Source organism: Marmota monax, unplaced genomic scaffold (assembly GCF_021218885.2).
Source record: "Marmota monax isolate L192 unplaced genomic scaffold, Marmota_monax_Labrador192_F-V1.1 WCK01_AAM20220418_F8-fsc00205, whole genome shotgun sequence".
In the NCBI taxonomy this organism is placed as follows: Eukaryota; Metazoa; Chordata; class Mammalia; order Rodentia; family Sciuridae; genus Marmota; species Marmota monax.
The window spans coordinates 2,776,396-2,801,465 of NW_026692417.1; the positions used below are offsets into that span (position 1 = coordinate 2,776,396).

Consider the following 25,070-nt stretch of genomic DNA (forward strand, 5'->3'; position numbering starts at 1 on the left):
ACAACTACAAAAAAAAATTTAAAAAATAGTCGTTGTTTTAAAAAAAAATAATACAAACAATTTAATTTTTAAAAGACAAGAAGGAAAATGAGAAAAGGGCCACTTGTTTTCAGCTTGCGCAGTTGCAGCCCATGTGATCCATTCCAAATGGGCAGAGATGTTGCCTTTGTACCAGGCTTGGGGGCCCCAGCCTCAGCCTCAGACCCAGTCATGTGGTGCCCCTCCCAGCTGCCAGCAGTAAGGCTGGTCACAACCCCAAAGTGCCATTGGCAGGGATGCGACTTCCTTCCTGCTGGGGACACTTCCCAAAGCTCCTCCCACCCCCTTGCAACATTAGATCTTCGGGTCTCCCTGCTTCCTTTTCTTCTTCCCCTTCAAGTCTCTGAGCCACCTTTGGGGGGGATTTGCAAAACCTTTTCTTAATGGGCCTCAGTGGATTATCCAGTTCTCTGTCAGAGTCAGGACGGAGGGGAGGCCTCAAATCTCCCAGTTTTTCTATCAATACTTTCTTTTGTGTTAAGGTGTTTTTTTTTAAGAAATAAATGGGGGGTAGGGGGGTGCTGGGACCTGTGCCTGTAATCCCAGCAACTCAGGGGGCTGAGGCAGAAGGATCAGTTTTTGCAATTTATCGAGACCCTAATCTCAAAATAAAATTTTAAAAAGGGCTGGCAGATAGAACACATGCTTGCCTAGAGGCTCTGGGTTGGATCCCCAGTAACACACACACACACACACACTCACACACACACACACTCACTCACACACACACTAAAATGAAGAAAAATACATTAAAAATAAAAATAAAATAGAGAGACATTCTCTCCCTCTGACCTGGGACTTCCATATATGCAAATCCATCTTAAAGAGATCTCCAAGTGGAGACAAAGCGCTGGGCAAAGAATCATTATGCTTTTATTGGTTATGGTAAGAACAGAAGCAAATTAAATAGCTAGTGATAATCAGTTAAATAAATCAAGGCACACCAATACAATGAAATATTATGCAGCTGAAAAACATTTTATAAAAGGTTTATACAAACTTGGAGAAATGCTCATGGTATAATAATTAAGTGGGAAAAGCAGGATGCAAAGTTGTATGTGCAGGATAAATACTCTGCTAAAAAAAAAAAACAGCAGCAAATTATATAGAAGAAAAGAGAGGAGAGGGGAATTCAACATCCTCAAGGGGAAATCAGGATCATCTTCAGGTAGTGGCGAGATTATGGGTGTCTTTTTTCTTTCTTCTTTGGCCAACCCCCCCCCACCATCACCACTTTTTTTTTTTTTTTTTAGCATTCTCATCTCATTTTGTTTGTTTGTTTGTTTGGTACCAGGGATTGAACTCAGGGGCACTCACACTGAGCCACATCCCAGCCCTATTTTGCATTTTATTCAGAGACAGGGTCTCACTGAGTTGCTTAGCACCTCCTTATTGCTGAGGCTGGCTTTGAACTGATGAGTCTCCTGTCTCAGGCTCTGGAGCAGCAGGGATTACAGGCATCTCATTTTTACATCTCATTTTTTAAAAAGAAAAATGTTTTGCTACTGCAGCTGCCTCCCGCTTCTTCAGGGTGCTGGACTCAGGGTCATCCTCAAGCTCCTATCCCGTTCCCTTCCTCCTCCCTTTTATCTAAAAGATGCCCACTTGCATTCTGGTTTTCTGCTCCTCTCTTGGCTACCACCCATGGAATATTAAACCTTTCTAGAAAAGAAAGGAGTCAAGTTTTTCTCTAGCATCTTCCAAAGGCAGGAATACAAGGCTAGGTAGGGAGAATGGAAAGGTGGTCCCTCCCTGACAGTTCTGGGTTGAATGTTTCCAATGTGCACTTGACCCAGGAAGGGAATTTGGGACTTGGGAAAGTCGCAAGAACCCCTCCCCCCTCCCCCTACCCCCCCACCTTGGGTCATGGTGTCAGTAGCTCCTGTAGGGAACATGTAGGAGACCCCAGGCACTAAATACAGACTCTCAAGGGTCTGAGGATATCAGGCCCACTGGGCCTTTGCACTCAAGTGTAAGAATTGTCAGGGCACTTGTTAGCCCGGCCTTGGGGATGGTTTCCGGTGGGTCTCCTAGGGGCCCAGGAATCACATTTGAATTAGCTTACTGAAGGGCTGAGCTACAGGGGATTCACAGCATGCTTTGAGAAACTGAAATCAGGGCTCAAACCTAGAATGTTCCCTCCTCTCAGCAGCTGATGGAGGAGAATTTGAGGGAGGAGAAGGCAGTGTGGGGGATGGGGGTGGTGGTTGGGATTTGCTGGAGTGGATACAAACTCAGCCCAGATCTGCTGAGCCCTGCTTGACCCAGATGAGGGTCCACAGCTGTGTGTCCTGCCCAGCGATGCGAACATGCTGGGGAGGTCCCAGCCTTGTCCACGGCTGACAAACACTTCTAAGTCATGCTGGGACACGTAGGAAGGGAGCCTGGGGAGGGTGGGCTGAGTCCTGGAGTGTGGGCAGATGGACTCCGAGGTTATGGCAGAAAGCTCATGAGAGTTAGTGCAAATCCAGCCATTCAGTTTCACCATCGGCCTGGCCAGGAGAGCCTTCTACAGTTACACTGAGATGAACTTGGAGAAACCCAGCTCCTCCTCAGACATCAAGGGCAGAGGCTCTGGGATTGTGCTTTCCGTGGGGTCCAGGGAAGGGGCTTCCGGTTCCTCTGTAGTCTGAAAAGACAAGAGTAGGGTTGAAAAGCAGAGCCTGGGAGTGGGGTGAGGGGTCTCCAGGCAGCTGCTGTGTTCAGCCCAGCCTTTTCTACACGATTGGGGTCTCTGTCCATCTGCAGGAGTAGGAGGACCCACAGATTCTCTCCAGAGACTCCAGGCTTTGATTCCTGCCTCCTCTGCACCCCCTGCCATCCTCCTCCAGAGAGCATCCTCATGGCCTCAGGCCAGGTCCAGGCCACAGGAGTGAGAATCCTGCCAACCTAGAGCTCTTAAGGATGACTCCCAACAAGCTATGAAAGAATTTTCTGGACAGGGAAAATGAGGACATGAGGGCAAGTGCCCTGACTTCCCAGAAGAAATGGCCTTAGATAGGGTGGGTGGGTGAATGGGAGAGTGTGGTCTTCGAGGAGAGGAGGCTGAGGAAAAAGCTCTCCCTGTCCCTCCCCTGACAGAGAGAGTGGTGTCAGACAATGTGGCTCTAGACTCGGAGCCCTTCAGTACACACCTGGTTTAGGCACAGGGTCTCCTTGTAGGGGCTGGCAGAGGATTCAGGGCTGGTGAGAGGCTCAGTGGGTCCTGACAGGTTGATCACAGCTTCTTCAGGGACCCAGCTGTTCCCCAGGGGCTGTGAGAGAGACTTGGTCAGAACAGCCTATTCTTGGCAGAGGGATGGTCCAGGAGCCAGGAGGAGGGGAACTAGCACAGGATGGGGTGGGGGTGGCAGGGAGGGGTAGGGAAGAACACTTAGCTCCGCAGAGGCTCTGCCAATTCCTACACCTCAGGGTGCCCTGGGACAAGCTAGCTAACTCTCCAAAGCTCAGTTTTCCTCGACTGTAAAACAGGAGTAAGAATTTTTTCCTTTATTGGGCACACTGGTTCACACATGCAATCCCAGCTACTCAGGAGGCTGAGAGAGGAGGATCGAAAGTTGGAGCCCAGCTTGGGCAAATTAGTGAGATCCTGTCTCAAAATTAAAAATAATGGCCAGGCACCATGGTGAACATCTGTAATCTCAGTATCTCTTGAGGTCGAGGAAGGAGGATTTGCAAGTTCAAAGCCAGCCTTAGCAACTTAGCAAGGCCCTAAGCAACTTAGTGAGACCCTGTCTCAAAATAAAAAAATAAAAAGTGCTGGGGATGTGGATCAGTGGTTAAGTGCCCCTGGGTTCAATCCCCAGTACCATTAAATAAATAAATAAATAGACAGATAAACAGATATAGGGATGGTAAAGCATCCCTGAGTTCAAACCCCAGTGTGGGAAAAAACAAATAACAACAAAAACTTTTTCCCTGCAGAGATAAAATAATTATTCACATAGTATCTTATCACCCAACAAATGAGAATTTTTGGAATTCTTGGTGTGTTTTATTATGTTATTCCTATCCTTTAAAGCAGAAAGAATAAGCCGGCTACATGTTCTTTGTAATGCCTAGAGAGAGCAAAGCTAGACACCTTCAAGTTTCATTGGGTAACAAATGGCACAGGAGACATTTTGTCTGTAGCCATCCCACACTGAGGGACCAAGGGTGGGTCTTTCTCAGCAGTCTGGGAGACCAGTCTTGGGCCATGGACTTGGCTCCTTTCTTCCAACCCCTTGTACTTCAACATGGAGGGTGCACGAAGTGCAGAGCTTTGCAGCCAGCCCAGAGTCCTCAGGTAGTTTTCCTGTTCTGTCTCTTTCAGGCTGGACAGCTGCAGGCAAGTCCTTACCCTCTCTGAACCTCCTTTTCTTTGCTGGTAAAGTGAGGGAAATAATGACAACCACCTTATGTAGGAATGATGAGGATTCAAGGATGTAAAGCAGGTGACACAGTTCAATAAAAGATTAAATGAATGAAAGGAGGGATGACAATCTCTAGCAACATCTCCTTGGGGAGGGAAAACGCTAGTGTGACCCTAACACTTCTCTCTGATTTTTCAAGCCCCTTGGGCTCTCTTGCAGGAAAAGTAAAATGTCTCCTTCCCTCTTTGACCTGAATGTGGGCAAGGAAAACCCCTCAACGTTTTCAAAATCCCAGAGAATCCAAAAGGTAGAGAAAGCCCTCCCCTGGCCTCTGCCCACCCTGTTTCCATCCTCCTCCCAACAAGGAGCCACCTACTTAGATATAGAAAATGACAAACCCCCCAACTACTGAGACCTGGGGAAAGGGGAGGAAGAAGGAAAGCCATACACTGAGAGCACTGATCCTTTCCCGGCACATTCTTTCCTGGTGATAAAACCAACCCTGGGGAGAGATGTCCATCAGACCTAGAAAGGAAGACCCTGGGAACAGGCCAAAGCATAGTCCCTGCCTAAACAATTCCTTTCCAGATACCAACCACTGACCCCTGGCCCTCCATCCGGCCCAGTAAGATAAATCCCAGAGACTGACCTCCGACCACAGACTCCCTCCCATTTTGCCCAGTAAAACAGACCCCAAATTCCTGAGTGCCACAGCTGACAGGCTCATTAATTAAGTCACCTCTCTTATAACCTATGTAAGCCCAATCCCCTCCTTTGTTCAGTGGCTCATTTTCCACCCAGACAGTGGGTCCAGAGGTGTCACCCCATTACTGCTCCCCTCCCCACCCCCATCCTGCATGAAACTTTGTTCCTGAATAAAGAGCTGATCTGTGCAGTTTGTGTCTGGCCAGTCTTTTTTGGGCTAATGCCATCCCTCAGAGCTCCTCTGCCTACCGGTCCTGGGCTCTGTCCTGGGGCCACATCATCTGGGCCCACATCATCTGGGCCAGACAGATGCCTCAGACAAGAAGACAGACGTGCAAGTTGACTCAAAGGCAGGGAAAGTGTGGTGCTGGGTACACATGTCAGTCCGCACACCCTGGTGCCTGATGGAGAGCTGAGGCCTGGGTGCTGAGGGCAGGCCAGAGGCGGGTCTGTGAAGGGAGGCTGTTCTTACGCCTTCAAGACTCTCCCCTCACTCCCCTCTTCACCTTTGGCCTTGTCCAACTTCCTGAGACAACAGCAGCTGCTTCCTAAGCCATTCCTGCCCAGCCCTTTCCTGGGGGGTCGGGCCTGAGTCTTTTGTCCTCATTGGCGCCAGGAAAGAAGGGATTAGGAGCCCCCTTTCCTGCCCTGAGTCTGAGGGAATCCAAATTGGAGGTGCCTCAGTAAACAACTGGAGGGGGGTTGGTGACCCAGCGTGAGGCAGGTGGGGTTCCGGTTTCCTGGACAGATTCTGTACCCCCCCCAATAATAACATTGTCCTCTTAGGGCACTGTCCCACCCCACAGAAGTTGGTGAAGGGTCCTGGAGCAGTACCCTCAGGGCAGGTTCCCCTCTCCAGGAAGATGGGAATGGGACCCCCATTCCATCTGCCTCCTGGTCCCCAGAGCATCACCCTCAGCCTGGGTCCCAGGACAGTTATGCTACCTTGGTCTCAGAGCCAAGGAAGGTTCGGAGAAGACATCAGGTAACTCTGGAAAGAGGAGGGATGGGAATTGAGAGATCTGGGTCCTGTTCTGCACTGTGTCGTGATCTTCTGTGTGACCTTGGGCAACATCTTCGCCCTCTCAGGGCCTCAGTTTCTTTTTTTTTTGCAAAAGCACACTAGAGTCTGTAATTGCCACACTCTGGTGTGCTGGACCCAGCCCTAGAGGGATTAGCACAGGCCTGGACAGTGCATTTCTAAGAGCTCTCTCACCCCTAGGTACTAACGGGTAAAATGGGATTTGCGTTGGATTTAGAGAAAAACTGGATTAGCCAGGCTCAGTGGTGCATGCCTGTAATCCCAGTGACTCAGGAGGCTGAGGCAGGAGGATTACAAGTTTGAGGCCAGCCTCAGCAACCTAGGGAGGTCCTAAACAACGTGGTGAGACCCTGTCTCAAAAAAAAAGAAAAGGACTGGGGGTGTAGCTCAGTGGTAAAACACCCTTGGGTATGTCAAAATATACTCTAGTTTCATATATACCTAAAAACAAAAACAAAGAAAAAGAAAAAGAAAGAAAGAAAACACCCCTGGGTTCAATCCCCAGTGCAAAAAGGGAATGATGGGGAGGAAGCCTGGGACCCAGTTCTGATGTCCTCTGATTCTGAAAAGGTGATGAGAACAGGGTATAGGGCCTGGGGGAGACACATTCTAGTGGATCCTTGTACCCCTCTGCCTGACACCTGGTAGGAAATCAGGGGTGATAATGGGCACTCTGTCCAGATCATATCCTGAAGTGTTGATCTCGGGGCTCACAAGGATTAGAGAGCAAGCCCTGCCTCTGGGGTCAGGAGGAAGACAGAGGTGGGCAGAGCCCAGCAGATCTCCAGCCCCAAAGGAATCCCAGCTGGTACTTTTGTCTGCCTCTGTCCTTACCAGGGTTGGGAGATGGACCTTCTCATTCTTTTGGGTCTCCAGGGCCAGCTGAGCTGAAAGAGATGTGAAAGGCATTATCTTGAAGCCAGGACCAGTCAGGAAGAGCCTGCAGCTGCTATCAGAAAAAGCACTAGCCCCTCACACTTGGGAGCAGGGACTTTCTGTAAGAATCTGTCAGGTGGGTGGGGAACAGGAAGTCCCGTGCAGCTCAGTCCCTTGGGAATGAGTCTCCTTTTGGAGTTAGTAAATGGAGATCTCTTTGTGTGGGCCAGGAAGTAACTGGGAAATTAATCTATGAGCCAAGGTCATTGCTTCTCAAAACTTCCATGTGCATATGGCTGCTATAGCTTGGGTCTTTAGTGTCCCTCAAAAGATCATGTATTGAAGGACTGGTCCCCAGCTTGGTGCTATGGGGAAACCTTTAAGAGATAGAGCCTAAATCAGGTGCAGTGGCACATCCTGTAGTCCTGGCTAATGGGAGGCTGAGGCGGGAGAATCCCAAGTTCAAGGCCAGTATAGCTCACTTAGTGAGACTCTGCCTGCCTCAAAAGAAAAAAAAAAAGTAAAATAAAAAGGGCTTGGGATGCAGCTCAGTGGTAGTTGTGTATCTAGCACGTGTGAGCTCCTGGGTTTAATCCCCTTTACTGAAAGAAAAAAAAAATGGGTTGGGGCCTAGTAGGAATATTTATGTCATTGGAGGTGTACCCTCACTGTCTTTCACTTCTTGTCTACAAGGTAATTAGTAACAAGGTGACCCATGTTCCTGCCATGATGTGCTGCCTTGTCACTGGACCAAAGGAAGAGGGTCAACTGATCATGGACTAAAGCCTCTAAAACTGTGAGCCAAAATAAACCTTTTCTCTTTATAAGTTGATTATCTCAGGTTTCTGTTATAGTGACAGAAGGCTGACTAACACAAGAACCCCCCCCCAGAAATTTTCTTAAAATGCAGATTCTAATTCAGTAGGGTGGGGCTGGGCCCGAAACTCTGTTCTAGCAGGTACCAGAGAATGCCAGGGCTGCTAGCTGGGGACTTGGAGAGGTAAGGTGCTAAGTGGCTCTGAGGTTGTGACCAGGAATAGTCTGATCCTGTATGTTCCCTCCCAGACATCTCTGAAGGATCTTGGAATATTGACAAAATTGCCATTTCATCCTGAAGGTCATGCAGGAGATAGCAAGCAGGCCCAGGACACTCCCAGGGCCTCTTTCTTTGGGATGCCATTGCAGATATCTTCCTGGCTCCATCACTTTCTAGCTCTCAAACAATAGGGCAAGCTGCTTAATCATCCTGTGCCTCAGTTTTCCTCCCTGTAAAATGGGGGTACTCCACAGTACTGAGATGATTACAGCATTATAAACTGCGGGATAGCATCTGTAGCTCTTATTAGTTTTATTTCACTTAATCCTCTTGATCTGTATCATCCCGCATGGGAAGCAGGAGCCATAAGCCACACATGGCCATTGAGCACCAGACCATGACTACTTCAAATCATACCAGGTTTCAAGAAAAAAATATGACAAAATGAATGTCTTGCTATGTTGTCCAGGTTGGTCTCAAACTTGAGATCCTCCTGCCTCAGCCTCCCAAGTACCTGGGACTATAGGTGTGAGCCATCAAACCTTTCATTAGTATTTTTATATTGATTTCTTGTTGAACTGACTGTTACATAAACTATATTATTAAAATTAACTTCACTAGTTTCTTTACTTTTTTCCATGTAATTTTAAATTATATAGGTGGCTTATATTCTGTTTCTATTTGACATATATCTGTCATTTGAGGAAACTGAGGCTCAGGGCATTTAGTTTCTTGCCTAAGGTCATGGAGCGAATAAGTGGCTGAACTAGGATTTAAACTTAAGCCTATGAAAGGAACTGAGCACCTCTAGAGGTGCAGTGGCAGTCCATCTCAGGACGCAATGTCTGTCCTGTTCAGGTTCAAGTGCTCAGTCTTGCACCCCACCCCGGTCAGTTCCCATATGGGGAGCTGGACATGGATTTGCTGGATCAAAAGGGAGAGAAGTGATTGATGAGCTTGGCCAGAACCCCCTTCTTCTCCCACTCCCCATTTAAATTGCTTCTTTCTGTTGCTGACTGCCTTACAGTTTCCAGAAAGTAACATCTGGGCTCTGGATCCCATATCCCAGACAGACACACTAATCCACAAGTCTTCCCAGGGTGGGTGAGGGACTGCAGGTCTCAGTGAGGTCCCTGGCTGTGAGCCTCCCACCCACCTGCCCTTGCTCACCTTTCTTTCTCCACCGGAGTAAGAGGCTCCCAGAGGCAATCAGGCCTGCAGCCAGCAGAAGGGACAAGAGCACCAGAACCGGGGCCAATATTCGGACCATTGGGATGGACACCCTGGGGGCGAGATGCATGGAGCCTGGTGGCTGTCACCAGAGAAGGTATCTGTATCCTTGGGGCCCATGTGGAGGCTGGGAAAATCAACTCCTAGTGTGAAATCTAATTCAATGTGACAAAGACTGGCAGAGCATTTGATGCCATTGGCTCTCTACGGACATTATTTAATTAGCTCAGATCCTGAAGCTGGGCTGCCTGGGTTCAAACCCTGGCTCTGCCAATTTCTAGAAGGGTGACCTTGAGCAAGTGACTTAACCTCCCAGAGTATCAATTTCCTCCTTTGTCAAATGGCTCTCATGAAGATCAGTTGGGATGTGTATACACACACACACACACACACGCACACACACACACCATGCACCATGTCAGCTGTTAAATTCATCCCATGTCATTTGGTAGGAACAGCCTAATTTCACATTGAAGAAAATGACTTGCTAGTTAAGTGACTCGCTAAATCATACAGGGCATGTGGGAAAGTTCTCATGGCCCACGTCTGGCACCAACATACTAGGCAACAGGGAATTCTGATTCCGACTCTAGGTCCCTTGTCTCCAAGAGGTTAGAGTGTGCCAGGGGTCACAGCATCTAGTTACCCCATCATCTATGCCCTGTCTGGGCTGGAAAGGACCCTTAGTCCCTGCTGTCAACCCCATAAGACACTTGCATGTGAGTCTGAACCTGCTAGCAGTGACCTACAAGTCAGTGTATAAGCACTTGGGTATAAGCCCAGAACCCTTTCTTTAGGCTGGGACTCCATCTGGGTAAAGAAAAAAATTAGGGTGGAGGGTTCCATACTGTCATGCACTGCATAGGGCTCAGGCAAAAACTACTCATCTGGGGTGACCCACTCTGAGGCTGGGGTAGGTGGAGAGGTGGGGACTGGGGCTAGGGCAAACTCGTCACCTCGGGTGGGCCGGTGTGTTCAGGGCAGCAGGGCTGTGGGATCCTGCACTGCAAGACAGGCACTGCTCAGGCTAAAAGCCCCCATGCGGGGCAGATAGGGGCTGAAGTCTGTCTTGTGCCACAGGATATGGCCATGACAACAGAAGACATTGGTTTGGAAGAAAGAGTGTTAGGGGCTTATTGGCTCAAAGGTGTCTTATGATTTAGTGATGGCCTGAAGGGTGACCTTGGCCACCTGGACTCACCTGGACCTGGAGCTGTGGCTGATGGGGACAGGACTGGTGTCCTCTGCCAGGGTGGAGTCCAGCGGCATGGGTGGGCGGGAGCTCCCTGCATGAGGAGAGGTCGCTGTGTGAGCAGAGGTTCCTGCATACGGAGAGGTTCCTGTGTGTGTGGACGTTCCTGCATGCTGCCACGGGACTGTCCCTGTGACGGGAGAGGCCTCAGTCCCTGTCTTCCCCTGCTTGGCTGTGGTGACTGCCAGGTGGAGATCAGGAGGAGCTACAAGTTCAAAAGCAATGCCTCAGCACCTTCCCTGACCCTTGAATCCCAGTCTCCCTGACTGACCCTTGACCCCTGAACCCTAACCTCCCTGGGACCAATTTCTTAGAGCATTTCCTCAGCAAGAAGAGGTCTAGATGAGGCGATTTTGAGTAAGCAGACCATGTATCAGGCACCCCTGTCCCCACTGCCATGACCTAGTCCAGCATCACTCCATTGGCACCTTCCTGCTCCTGTCCCCTAGCAGTCATGGCCGACTGTCACCTCCTCCCTCACTGGACTGGCAAGTTCTCCTATCACCATCACATGCTCCTGCCACCTGTAAGGTCCTGACCTCCTTCAACAGCCGGAGGCCAGCAGGGCCGTGTGGCAGGGATGAGTTCAGTGGTCAGGGCCAAAGGCCTGGCCTTTCTGGCTCACCCTCCACTCCACAGATGAAGCAGACAGAGAATGACCTTTGGGGTCAGGATGTGGCCACTTCCTGGCTCTGTTAACTCCCATGCCACCTTAAGCAAGTGATCTAACCCCCTGAGCCTCTAGTTCCTCAGCTGGACAATCTGGCTCCCAGGCTTGTTGGGGGCACCTGGATGGTGATAAAACACAGCTTCTGGCACCAGGTGGACACTCGCTGGAGAGTTCCTGAGATAGAGGTGGAGGAGGGAAGCCGCTCACCCACTCAGTGCTGGGGGCTGGGTTTGCCGGGCTTTTGCCTGGGGCTGCAGGCTTGCTGTAGACAGAGGCTGCAAGAAGAGAGTTGGGGAAGGGGGGCAGCAGGGTCCTAGAGGAGAGGGAGAGGCTGTTCTCAGAGAAGGGTCCAACCAACCCTTTCACCTTTCCTGGGAGCATCTGGCAGCATCTCGGCAGGCGCAGAGCCACACCCTCTTCTCATCTCAGCCAATTGGAGCCGGGTCCTGGTGTCTTTCCCTCCTGCAGTCCCTGCTGCCTCAGTTTAGCTTAGACTTCATCTCTCTTGCCTCTCAGCTGCCCATTAGCCTGCTGCTTTAGCATGACTTTTTCTTTCTTTCTTTCTTTTTTTGGTACTGGGGATTGCTTAACCACTGAGCCACATCCCCGTCCCCTTGTTTTATACTTTATATAGAGACAGGGTCTCACTAAGTTGCTTAGGACTTTGCTAAGTTGCTGAGACTGGCTTTAAACTCACGATCCTCCTGACTCAGCTTCCTGAGTCACTGAGATTACAGGTGTGTACCCCTGTGCCCAGCATTGTAGCATGTCTTTTAAGGCCTTTTAAACTCAAGTCTTTAAATCACCAGTGCCCCAGCCACACAGAGCTGCCCTCTATTCCTGAATGCATAAGCCTCCTGCTTGCTGCTGTGCCTTCCACACGCCGTTCCTCTGTGTGTGTGATGCTTTTCCTTTCCATCCCTGCCTAACACACTTCTTTATGTCCTCCAGCACCAGATCAAAGGTCAGCTCCTGCTCAATATGGAGGGGCAAATCCCCTTTTCCTTTGGGTACTGGCAGTACCCTCCAGGGGAGGCACCTTCAGGGAAGCTAATAATTACCCTGCAATTATTCCAAATGGGTCTCCCTACTAGGCTGGGACCCGTGAGGGCAAAATCCTATCCTCAGTGCCCAGCACCCCAGGAGCTGCTAAGCTCCCCTATGTCCATCAGTGGCTCACCGGTCCTTTCTGACTATGACCAGCTGGGAATCTCCCTCTTTCTCTGCCTGTCTTTATTCTAATACTAGGTTACTTTATTCTCGGATTTTTCTAAGTAGATAACAAAATCTTCTGTAAATAAAGAGTATTTATCTTTTGCTTTTCATATTTATAATTCTCTCTCTTGTCACATTCCATTGCCTAGAGCCTCCAGGCAATGATGAATGAAAGAAATGACAGTGAGTGCACTTGTCTTATTTGGATCTTTCTAGAAATTCTGCTAAATATTCCATCATATTCAATAAGAAGATGTCTCTCATTGGCTTTGGAAACTGATTGTTAACTTTTGGGGAATTTTGTAAGCTGGCTGCTAAACATGGTAGACAGAAACTGGCCAGAGCAGGACCATTTATACCACAGAAATTGGCAAACACTATAAGTCAGAGTGTCTCCAGCCTGCTGTTAAACATCTACCAGCACACACTGTTATAGGCCCTCTTTGTTTTCAGTATCCCAACTGTCACCAGAGGGAGGCCAACAAGGTCTGACACAGGAAGATAATACAATAATGCATACATTATACACAGAGAAGTAACTATGAGTGAGGAAAAGTAGCAAACACACGAGAGCCTCAAAAATAGGTGAACTGAATCACAACTAGGTAAAAATGAGGTCTGAGGGGGTTGTGGCTCAGTGGTAGAGTGCCTGCCTAGCATTGGTGAGACACTGGGTTTGATCCTCAGTATCACATAAAAACAATAAATAAATAAAGTTATAAAAAATGAGGTCTGAATACTGACAAGAATTCAAAGAGATCAGAGATTCTTGTAAATAACAGAAAACAGATTGTGTGTGTGTGTGTGTTTGTGTGTGTGTGTTTTCTGCAGTGCTGGGGATTGAACCCAGGGCCTTATGCATGCTAGGTGAGTACACCCCCAATCCTTATTAATGTAGTTTCAAAGCTGCTGCTATTATTCAGTGAGCTGATTTTCCTAAATTAAAACAGAGACCCATGGGCAACAGAGATCTGGGCCCAGATATGGGCCCATGAGAGGAAATGAACAGAACAAAAGCCCACCATGAACTGCATTTGAACCATAGCTATACCACTTCCTGCCATGAGGCTTTGGTCTCTTAGAGAGATCAAATCATTGAGTCTCTTGGAGCCTCGGTCTCCCATCCATGAAGTGGGGGTTCAAAGACCTACCTTGCCCCCTCTGACCAGCAGCACACCGGGGCTGCCCGTGGCCCTGAGCCCTCTCTGGCTTCTTTTCTCTTTGACCAGCAGCTCCAGGTGAGATTCTTGGCTCTGAGAGAGGTGCTCCATATCTATGGCTCCAGCCACGGCTCCCTAATGTCCTCAAGCTCAAAGAGTCCCTCTTTCAGGCATCTGACCCAGGGCTGGTTCCCAGGCACACCTAGCATCTGTCTCTGGAATTGAAGATCTGGGAAAGAGGAGGCCAAGCTGGGAGCTGAGCCCTCAAACTGGGAGGAACCAGCATGGCCACAGCTTAGGTGATGCCATGGGTTGGGTCTGGGAGGCAGCTATGGCTGGCTCAGCCTCAGGAGGCTGCAAGAATATCTCTGACACCAGGGGAAGGTTGGGGAGGGGAAGGTCTTGTTATTCTTTGGGATGACCATCTTGTCCCCAGTCCATAGCCATCTCCTTTCAGGCAGAGAAGAAAGGCAATGAGCAGAAAGCTGAGTCCCCACTGCAACTCAGAACTTGATCAAAATGATGTCCCTGAGTCCTTCAGGTGACTGATGAGGCTGATTCCAGGATGGACCGCACCCCACTTTTGTAATGGGGAAAGTGGATCCATTGCTAATGACCTACTGGGCTCTCTCTCTTTAATATTTTTAGTTGTAGTTGGACACAATACCTTTATTTTATTTATTTATTTTTATGTGGTGCTGAGGATCAAACCCAGTGCCTCACCCGTGCAAGGCAAGCCCTGTACCACTGAGCCACAGCCCAGCCCCTGGGCTTCTCTTTCCCCTCTGCATTTCTGGTTCCCCAGGCTGGGCAAAGAGAGGAGTTTGTTACCTGGAAAGACAGTCAGAGAGACCAGGAAAGTCTCATCAAAGCCCAGTTTATCCGCCCCACACCAGTACTTCCCGGCATCCTGCAGGGTGAGATCCCTCAGGGTCACAGTGAATGCCAGCTCTTGGGGGTTGTCGCAGATGGACACTCTGCCCTGCGTTATCTCTTGGCCGTCTTCTCCTGAGTAGATGGTGCTGGAGCAACGGGAGACCAGAAACCCGATCTGCTTGCACCAGTACTTCTTGCGCTCCCTCTCTTCTTTCCCGTACGTGCACTTCAGGGACACAGTGTCACCTTCAAATCCGCTGATGTCCTTTGGACCTTTCAGGGCTTCATAACCTGAAACCATAACAGTGGTTCACTTCATGCTTGCTGCTCCGTTTATTTTATTATGTTTTCCCTTCCTCTCCTTCCTCTCCCCCTCCCTAACCACTGCGGGAGGGGGGGAAGCAAGATTCACCTTCCTGTCCCAGGGAGAGGGATCTGGTCTGTGGCTCACTGACCACAGGAATGAGGGAATCCAGACTTGGAGCTGGCACCTGCGGATCTAAGAAAGGCTACAGATGAATAATGACTCCTGAAAGGGCTCACTTGGAGCCTTTATAGTCCCCTGTGTGTGCTCCTTTGTTAGCAAAGCAATAAAAAATTTTTCCCTTTTCTCAAAACCTTGTCCTCATTATTGGATTGCCACAAGGACAAGGACCAAGCTTTTAGTTTCAAAACCACAACAGAGGTAGAGGTGGGACTACCCTGGGCTCGGGGACCAGGATCAATACCAGAAGTTTCTGTTTTGCTTCGAGACAGGAAGACTTTTCTCAGCCAGTCCTTCTGGAATAGTCCTGTAAGACCCAGCTCGCTCCTGGCCTTAGGAGACCTTGGTGCAAGGCTGTTGCTCTTTCCCTAAACCTGGAATACTGGGGGAGGGGGTCACCAACTCTAGATTCACCCAGCCAGGTGTTTGAATCCTAGCACTGCCGGCTAGTAGATATGTGACATTGGGGAACTTGCTTCACCTCTCTGAATTTCCTCATTAATAGATGATGATAATGCCCTGCTTCATTGCATGTAAGAGGCAATGTAAGACACACCACAATTTTATGCATCACTAAGAAAAAACAGTGCTAATTAATTCTCACTGCAGTGGCATATGCCTGTAATCCCAGAGACCTGGAGAGGCTGAGGCAGGAGGATTGCAAGTTTGAGGCCAACTCCAGAAACTTAGTGAGACCCTCACCGATTTAGTGAGACCCTGTCTCAAAATAAAAATAAAAAAGGCTGGGATGTAACTCCCCAGAGTGCGCTTCAGTTCAATCCCCAGTACTGGAGTGGAGCCGGAAGACTTTGCCAATTGAACACTGATACCCATTATAAGATGCTTCCTGGTTTTTGTGTTAAAAGACAAAGAACAAAAGCAGACCAGTGAATCGATGCAGCATGATAATCCTTCAACTTCCAGGGCTTTGACTAATATTTTCTGATTTTAACAGGGCTACCAGACACAGGTGTCTTGTCTGCTTCCAGGCTTTGCATAGAATAGGAAAATAAGATGAGAGAGGTAAAGGTCCTCTTTCAGGTGCACAGCTGCACAGGGGCTGGAACCCATACGCCAGGGAGCACCCCGTCTTGAATTTCAGAAACAGCAAGTGCGGGCCTCTTCTGAGGGCCAATGGGGCAGAGGATGCATGGGCTGGGGTGAAGTCTGGAAGCATGAGGTGCACATGAGCATGCGGGGCTGAGGCGGGGATGTTGATTCAGAGGGGAGCTCAGGCATGGGCCCCACATCCCTCCCACTTCCCCCACCCCATCTCACCTGGGAGCATGAGGCAGCTCCACAGCAGGACCACAGGTCGCATGGTAAGTGCTGGACACCTCCTGTGCAGAACAGCAACTGTGAGCTCCTTTCCAGACCACACGGGGGCTTTAGCTTCCTGCAGAAGCGCCACATCAGGATAAGGAAGGGAGGGGAGGGGCATGCGGGTCACCCCTGGGCACACCCAGTCTAGGAGGCGACTCTGAACTTCTTTTTTTTTTTTTATTTACTTTTTTTTTTTTTAGTTGCAGTTGGACACAACACCCTTATTCTATTTGTTTATTTTTATGTGGTGCTGAGGATAGAACCCAGGGCCTTGCACGTGCTAGGCATGCTAGGCAAGTGCTCTACTGCTGAGCCACAACCCCAGTCCCCATGAACTTCTTTTTACTTCGCACCCTACCCCCAACCAACCCTGAGGTTCAGGTCCCCAGCCACGCAAGCAAGCACTTCTCTAACTCGAGCCCCCTCCACCAGGCCCTAACTTGTTATTCATGCACCTCAAAGGATCCGTAAGAAGAATTCAAGGAGTCCATGTGTGTGGATAGGAAAAAATTACATATTGACCTTCATGAACCTCTAAGTGACGTTTAGCTTTTCCTCCTATTAGGAGTGTAGTGTTAGCAGTATCTGTAAATGTAACCAGTAAAAATGGCAGACCCCAGACCATCAAGTTGTTGCAGTGTAAGATGGCCTTAGCCTAAGCAACTCCATTTTAAAACTCCATCGTAAAATAAACCTGCAATCTCACCAGGCAAGCCCACAGAGCCCTCCCATATGTCACTGGGCATAGTCTGATAAAACAAGTCACTTTCTACAACCCTGATAAAAGTCAGGGTGAAGTCACATGTCATTTGCGAGAAGGGTAATATTAGGGCAGAAACAAGCAGACCATATGTCCTCTCTAAATGTAAGATGTCACTGAGAAACCTTGTATCGCCTGATAGGGACCAAAACTATGTGCAGAAACCCCCCAAATTTAGTATAAATAATGGAACAAATGAACAGATATTCAGCCAGCCGATACTGATGCACACATGCCGGAGAGCCTGATGAGGACTTGGACTGATATCCCAACTCTTCTCATCATCTACCTGATCCTCTGCATGGTCCTCCCCGCTCTCAAACTCCACAGCAGCCTCCTGACCCTGGTGAGAAAGGCGACTTCTCCTTACCACCATCTCCTTAGCCAGCATCAACTCTACCTGAGGAGAAGCCTCCATAGGTTCCTGACCTGATCGCTGTGGTCTGAGTGAGTGTGCTGGACTTAAGATCTAAGACTTACGACTTTAAATCTAGCACTTAAGCTTAGCATGCAGCGGGAATGTCTGTCATAGGTCTGTCATGATTAAGAGCATCTGCGGTGCTTAGAATTAACTTAGCATTTGTTTGCTTTGAATTAGTTGTGTTTATTGCTTTCATCAGTCTGAATTATTGTGTTTGTAGTGCCCAGCATTAAGGATTGTCATTCCTTGATTAAGAACCTATAGAGTGAAATTGTATTGAATAATTTTGAGTGAATAAAGCATTGAAAAGGGCATTAGCTCGTGGAAATTCTTTATTTTTCCCCTCGACTGCAGATGTCGCACCTTTGCCCTTCGTGACATGCAGATATCGATATCTCAAAATACTGTGTATACTTCTTACTGCTTGGGGGAATAAAGTTAATAGACATGCCACTAGAGCTTGCTATTAAAGTGCCTAATAAAGAAGCATGTTTATTACAATTATATTTTCATAAACATTTCACTGTTTTAGTTTCATTTTGAGCATATATATATATATATATATATATATATATATATATAGAGAGAGAGAGAGAGAGAGAGAGAGAGATACATATGCCATTATTCTAAGATTGGGGCTCTGTAAACTTCTCCAAACTGCCAAGTGATCAATGGTACATAACTCAGGTTCTCTGCAGCAGGACTCACTCACTGCCGCTCCTCTGCGTCTCCCCTGCCTGAGATACAGTACCGCCCTTGACCACAGGGTGGCGTCGCAGGCGGAGCTGAGCCGAGCAGTCTGCCCCAACCACCCTGCTGGGTTGGTCCCCTCCAAGCGGTCTTGGGTTGTTCCGCACTTGAAAAAGAGAATTAGTGTTTTCCCCACCGCAGATTTGACTCCTCCTCGAAAGGATCAAACAAACACGCACACTAGAGGGAGCCCTGACGCATTGTTTTCCAAGAGAGCTCTGTTGGTTTTCTTCTGATTGCAAAGCTCATACAGGTTACAAGCAAAATTTTTACACAATGCAGAGATGTGAGGAAAAAAAAAAAAGAATGGAAATGTTTCTTGTAATTTCCCTTCTTCCTTAGAAAACCATTGTTAATATTTTGGCATATTTCCTTCCGTCTACACAGTTGGAATTTTACCTACAGGGCAAGTTAATATTTGAAGCATTTACTCTGGTTCTGGGAGTGTGCACGTGATTCTGGTAATGTGGGGGGAAGTGTTTTGATTTCACAATGATTGACAGCCCTGCTGCCATTTAATGAGCAGGGACATCATGTCGTGAAAACCCTGTTAGAAGATCTCAGCTCAGAACTTGATTCCCTTTTACGTGTACAGATTTCAAAGAGTAATCAGGTTTTGAAGTTTAAAAAAATAACACGAATTAAAATAATATTTATTCTAGCGTCTCATAGTATATTTCTGCTCTTTATTTTGTCCTTATGTAGAATAATTTCTAATCTACTTTTATTAAAGCCTAATTTATTCCTCACAAGCAGGGGCAAGCATCTGACACTTCATTATGTTTCCTAGTGTCATGGGGCCTGAACATTGACATTTTGAAATATGTGTTATTTGGTAATAAATTGTTTTCCTTTTATTTTTTTTCTCCCTAGTACAATTTGGGCATATATTATGACTTTAAAAAAATTGTGGGAGAGGCATTTATTTGTGATTGTCATTTCAAGAGGGGACAGGAAGTGTTACTAAATATTTACTTATATAAAGAGGGAGTTGGGTCTGACCTGAGTTATCCTTGAACCTTCCCAGTATATTCGAACATCTTTCCCCTCCAATCTACCAGTCCCACACCTAGCCCAGGAGCTGGCTGGGGGGTTCCATTTAAAAGAGCTCCTCCTGGTGGGGGGTGGTGGTGGTGGAGTGAGCATTGGGAGAGGCTGTAAGTGGGGTGCTGTTGTAGGCACTGCATCTGGATCACACCCTGGGCTAATGGTGGCCAGAGGATCGGCCCATGGTGGGTTTTGGGATCTGAGAGGAGAGGATGCTTATGTCCTGTGTCTCACCCTTGAGTGCTGGGAGGCGTTCTGCCATCACTGCTCACAGCAGCCTCTCTGTGTCCTCACTGAGGGCTCTATGTACCCAAGAATGGCTCAGCTGTGGCTGCAGGTGCAATGGCTGAGACCGAGGAGACCAAACTCCTAGGTCTTCAATAGTCACCCTGGTTCAACTCCTCTAGGGTTTGGACTTGCTAGGACTGAGTTGGTCTAAGATGGTATTTTGGTGCCCTTAGATTCATGTTTTCAGATCTCAGCACTAGTGACACTTTGGACAGATAATTCTTTGTGGTGGTGCAGTCCTATGCATTGTGGGATGTTGGACAGCCTCCTTGGCCTCTATTTACTAGATGTTAGTAGTCCCTCTTTCCCAATTTATTAAAATGCCCCCCCCCAAAAAAAAATGTCTCCAGACACTGTTGAAAGTCCCCATGTGAGGCAACATTGCTCTGGATTGAGAATCAGTGCCCTGGGTGATGAACAAATCTACAGAACAAATAAGTATACTGTGAGGGGCTGGGATGTGGCTCAGGGGTAGAGTACTTGCCTGGCATGCGTGAGGCCCTGGGTTCAATTTCTTATACTGAAAATTATTCAAAACACCATTAAACAAGTGTGCTTTTGTGTAAGTCGTGTGTGTAGTCCCAAGGTCTTGGGGTAAGACAGTGGGCTTCTAATTCTGAACCCCAGAGTTATGTGGCCTCTACCCAGTCACAGGTGGTGATGAGAACCTCGCCCTGGACCCCACTAACACTCAAGGGGAGCCTCTGCGGGGCCATGCAGACACGCTGCAGGAGGCTGGCTCCCAGGGGACAGAGAAGGGAAGGGGCTTGGGAACACCTGCCTTGTTTTTCCTTCCCAGTTCATCAATCAAATCAGTGAAGGATCACTGGAGAGAGACCAAGAGCATGACACTAGTAGGGCTCTGTCCTCGTGGAAGGGAACATCAGGGTGGTCACTTCATGGATCCTCAGCCTCCAGCACTCGTTGGAATATTGTTTACCTTTTGCATTTTGTTGAGGTACCATGGAGTTAGTCCAAGATGGTCGCATCTGTACTGGACACGTTCAGAATTTTTCTTATCATTATTCCCTAAATAATGTAGCACAACAACTATTTCATAGCACCTACCTAGTGTCAGGTATTACAAGTAATCTAGATATGATTTAAAGTATGCAGGAGAAAAAAATAAAGTTTTGCAGGAGGATTTAGGTTATACACAAATACTATGCCATTTTGTGTAAGGAACTTGAACAGCCACAGATTTGGGTATTCAAGGGGGATCCTAGAACCAATTCCCTGTGGATATTGGGAAATGACTGTGTATATTTAAAACTCTGAGAAACACTGGAGGCTAGGTGCTATGTGGCACTTTGGATTGGATCCCAGAAAGGAGAAAGAATATTAGTGGAAAGACTACAGAAATACTAACAATGTCTGGTTAATAGTAATGCATCAATGTTAACTTCTTAGTTTCCATAAATGTACATGGTTATGTAAGATGCTCACATTAGGGGAAGCCAAGTGAAGGTTATCTGGAAACTCTCTGTACTATCTTTGCAAACTTTCTGTAGATCTAAGATTATTATAAAATACAAAGTTCAAATAAATAAATAAAGTTTATTTTTTAAGAAAATAAAGCTGAAGGGAGCATGAGGGATTAGTAGACCGAGCTCTGCAAGAAGACAGAAACCCAGAAAGATGAGCTCAGCATGTCAGGTGCTTTTAGCCTCAGGAGCATTTACTGATTCAGATGATGCAGCAAAAGGGATGGGCTAGGAGTCTAGAGTCTTCCAAGGATAAGGGGGAATCTGCTGTATTTTTATCACATTAAGCTAGGTCCCCAAAGAGCTGTATTCTAGGAAAAGGGTGAATTGCAAATAAATAGGCCACTGTGGACTCTTATTCAACTTCCTGTCATAGAGGTGTCCTGGGAAAACTTTAAGCTTTGAACTTGAATTCCAAGTGGTCCTAGTCTGGTAGCATCCTCCCCTCCTTAATTTCAGGTACCTGAAAGATACCAGTGGAAAATATTTTCAGAAGGAAATTAGCATCAGCTTAAGCCTCAAGATCTGTTTGTAAATCATTTTTAAAAATACTATCGTGTATATAACCACAGATAACCAAATATATGAGGAGACTAAGTGCTAGAGCAAGAATATGATAGTGGGCAACGATTCAGACCTGTGGGGACTCTAAATATTTAAAATAGCAGGAAGATGGGGTGGGGCTGTAGCTCAATGGTAGAATTCTTGTCCAGCATGTGCAAGGCCCTGAGTTCAATCCCCAGCCCCGGGGTGGGAGGGGAATCGGGATGAACCACAGCATGGCTGTTCTTACTGGGTTCAAGGAAGCAAAAACCCAGCTTGAAAGCCTTGACAGGGGATTGGAAAGGCTAAAAGTGACAGCAGAACTGAAAAATAACTGGAAAAAAACCCCAATAATTAATAATCCAGTGGATGGGTTTCAAACAGATTAGACACACCTGAAAAGATAATGGGGCATAAAATGAGAATGTCCATCATACATTTTATTGGAGACGCAGAATAAAAGATGACAGAGGATGTGACACAAGCAATATGAAATAGTCATTTTGAGAGTGTTCCAAATCTGAAGAAACCCACCTTGCACTCTTCTTCTCTCTCTCTCTCTCTTTCTTTCTTTCTTTCTTTCTTTTACTGGAGATGGATCTCAGGGGCACTTAACAACAGAGCCACATCTCCATCCCTTTTTGCATTTCATTTTGAGACAGGGTCTTGCTGAGTTGCTTAGGGCCTCACTAAGCTGTTGAGGCTGACTTGTGTCAGCCTCCTAGGCTGCTGGGATTATAAGCATGTAACACCTGTTCAGTACACCTTGCACTCAATGAATTTATGTGTGTGTTTATAATATTCAAGGTGCTAAAACCTGTGCTCCAGCCCCTCTTGCCCTGGTCTAAGGGAGGTGGTAAGGATTAGGCATCTGATACATGACAACCATGGTACAGCAGAGTAGTGGGAGAAGGACTATATATAAGTCATGTTAGGACACTTAGTTATTCATATAGGAAACATATGAGACTGGAGCCTTAGCCGGATTATTGAACTAAATGTAGAAGGCAAAATGATAAAAATTCTGCAATATGGTATAGAATATCTCCATCTTCATGGCCTTAGGGTAGGGAAAGAGGTTTTTTTTTTTTTTTTTTTTTTTGTGTGTGTGTGGTACTGGGGATTGAGCCCAGCTGTACACTACCACTGAGCTCTGTTCCCAATCCCTTTTATTTTTTATTTTGAGACAGGGTCTTGGTAAGTTGTTGAGGATCTCATGAATTCGCTGAGGCTGGCCTTGAACTTGTGATCCTCTTGACTTGCTGGGATTCCAGGCACTCACCACCATGCTCCAGCTCTTGATGCAGGTGCGGGACTGATCCCGTCTCTTGTCTTGAAATGATTTTTGTGTTCCCTTTGGTGTCTGGACTAAATGCCAAACCAAGCCATGCACATCCATGACAGATTCTCTCTGTCACTTCTTCAAGGACTATTGGCATTTTATCTTTTGCAATGTATGCTTCCTAAACTCTTTTCCCTGTAAAGACTGACCTGGAGTCATCCATTCCTCTGGCATAGAGCTCAACTTCCTGTCGGCTCTGGTGCCATTTTAGATGGAGCACTCTGTCCAAGCCCTGGCTGGGTGAGGTGACTCATGTCCTGGGCTCCCAGCCACCTAGGCCAACTCTGCTCTTCTCTCACTTGCCCAGCTGTGGAATTCTGTTCTCTCTCCTTTGCTACTGCTCCAAACTCTCATTCACCCAAATTTCTCTTTTTCTCTGCTTGTCCAAATGTCCCCTGAGCTAAAGAACAGGTATACATAAAATTTTAGCAAATCTTGCTGAATTTTCATCCAGAAAATTTGCACCACTAGCATTTCTTCCAATTTGTATAAATGTATCTATTTTCTCACAACCTCCATAGCATTGAATGCCTACAAAATTTAAATGCTTTTGTCTTAATAGGTGACAAAGGAACATTACTTTTTATTTTGGTTTAGACTTTTTATTTTATTTTTCAGTACTGGGGATTGAACCCAGAGCTTTGCGTATGCTGGGCAAGTGCTCTACCACCGAGTTACGTCCCCAACCCTTTTTATTTTATTTTGAGACAGGGTCCTGCCATGTTTCTCAGGCTGGCCTCTAACTTGAGATCCTTCAGTCTCAGTCTCCCAAGTAGGTGGGATTGCAGACTTGTGCCTCTGCTTCTAGGTCAGAATTATTTGATTATGAGTGAGATTGTGCATTTTTAAGGGGTGTATTTACTTGGCTGTATATTTTTATAGTAGACCATCAATTTTCTTTGACCATTTTTCTATTTTTTTCATCTTATTGACTTGTATGAACTCTTTTAAATTAAGGAATTTATCATGTTGAATACAATATTATGTTGCCAAAATAAAAGCTTACATTTTATAATTTATATTGTAGTCACATACATTCTTTCTCTTTATTTGGGTTTGCTTAGAAAGGCTTCCCTCAAGAGCAGGGTTTGAGGATGGGGCAGTGGGAACAATGCCCGGTGGTAAAGGTGGCCAGAAGCCCCTGAAATGGTCCAACATGTAGGAAGGAGATGGATGAGGAAGAGAAGGCTCTCCAGCAGAGACCAAAAGAAGAGCAGAAGAAACTCTAGGAAATAAAAGCTAAGGCCATGGGAAATGGCTCCTTGGCTTCAGGTGGCCAAAAATAAGCTGTGTGCCTGAGAAGAGGTGACCCTTGATTCCATTCCTGCTAAAATTTCTGGATTCCCTGCTATAACATCTTTTGCCACCTATAGCCAGAATGAGAGTCTGTTGTAAATTTAGCATGAACTTTTGTTGGGGTGGGGGGGAGAAACAAAAGAAAACAAAAAACAGCAGCTCACTGTCTCTTTGGTTTTCATGCTGCCGTTCCTACCTCAGCTGTGAATTTATTTTATTTTATTTTATTTTTTTTAATATTTATTTATTTATTTTTCGGTGGACACAACATCTTTGTTTGTATGTGGTGCTGAGGATCGAACCCGGGCTGCACGCATGCCAGGCGAGTGCGCTACCACTTGAGCCACATCCCCAGCCCCTCAGCTGTGAATTTAAAATAAACCCAGCCTAGCGGGGTGTGGGGGTACACACCTGTAATGTTGGTGACTTGGGAGGCTGGGGCAGGAGGATCACACATTCAAGGTCAGCCTTAGCAGTTTAGTGAAGCACTAAACAATTTAGATTCAAAATAAAAAATAAAAAGGGCTGGGGATGTGGCTCAGTGGTTAAGTGACCCTGGGTTCAATCCCCAGTATCAAATCAAATAAAATAAACCCAGCCTAAATTCCACCAGAATCTGCTCTTTGGTCTTGGCCTTCCTCTGAGTTCTGTATTACATGGAATTAACCTAGCTCATTTGCAAGACAAGAAAGAAAGAAGAAAAAGGAAGGCTTCCTTCACCCAAAGATCATGAAATAAATCCATCAGGAAGTATTTTAGTGTGAGGATAAAAGTGGGGATGTAGCTAGTTTGTTTCCTTTTTTTCTTTTGTCTTTCTTCCCGCTTTTATCCATAAAGAGTCACTAGTAGTATATTTTCTCCATTTTTTTTTTTTTTGGT

At 46.9% G+C, this 25,070-nt stretch overlaps 1 protein-coding gene across 9 annotated transcripts; it reads right to left on the reverse strand.

The window, feature by feature from the left end:
* Nucleotides 1-1,889: 1,889 nt before the first annotated feature.
* Cd300lg (CD300 molecule like family member g) lies at nucleotides 1,890-16,347 on the reverse strand. 9 transcript variants are annotated; one of them, XR_006851406.2, is made up of 8 exons: nucleotides 16,216-16,347; nucleotides 14,409-14,744; nucleotides 11,414-11,515; nucleotides 10,482-10,737; nucleotides 9,221-9,333; nucleotides 6,973-7,025; nucleotides 3,174-3,279; nucleotides 1,890-2,668 (listed from the first exon to the last, which is right to left on the reverse strand). XR_006851406.2 is itself a non-coding variant. In XM_046442839.2 (8 exons), the coding sequence occupies exons 1-8, from the start codon at nucleotides 16,256-16,258 to the stop codon at nucleotides 2,555-2,557; spliced, it is 1,137 nt and encodes a 378-aa protein (XP_046298795.1). In that variant the 5' UTR covers nucleotides 16,259-16,347; the 3' UTR covers nucleotides 1,890-2,554. The 9 variants fall into 9 exon arrangements, 8 of the variants coding, with proteins under 8 accessions (XP_046298795.1, XP_046298799.1, XP_046298797.1 ...); XM_046442839.2 differs by having other exon boundaries at nucleotides 3,174-3,293; XM_046442843.2 differs by lacking the exon at nucleotides 9,221-9,333 and having other exon boundaries at nucleotides 6,973-7,020.
* Between the last annotated feature and the right edge of the window lie 8,723 nt (nucleotides 16,348-25,070).

Coding starts and splice junctions, on each gene's coding strand:
- Cd300lg (XM_046442838.2), bottom strand. CDS start 16,258: ATGCGACCTGTGGTCCTGCTGTGGAGCTGCCTCATGCTCCCAG. Junction 11,516..14,408: donor CTCTCTGACTGTCTTTCCAG/GTAACAAACTCC, acceptor CCTCTCCTCTAG/GACCCTGCTGCCCCCCTTCC. Junction 9,334..10,481: donor AGCCACAGCTCCAGGTCCAG/GTGAGTCCAGGT, acceptor TCTCGCCCCCAG/GGTGTCCATCCCAATGGTCC.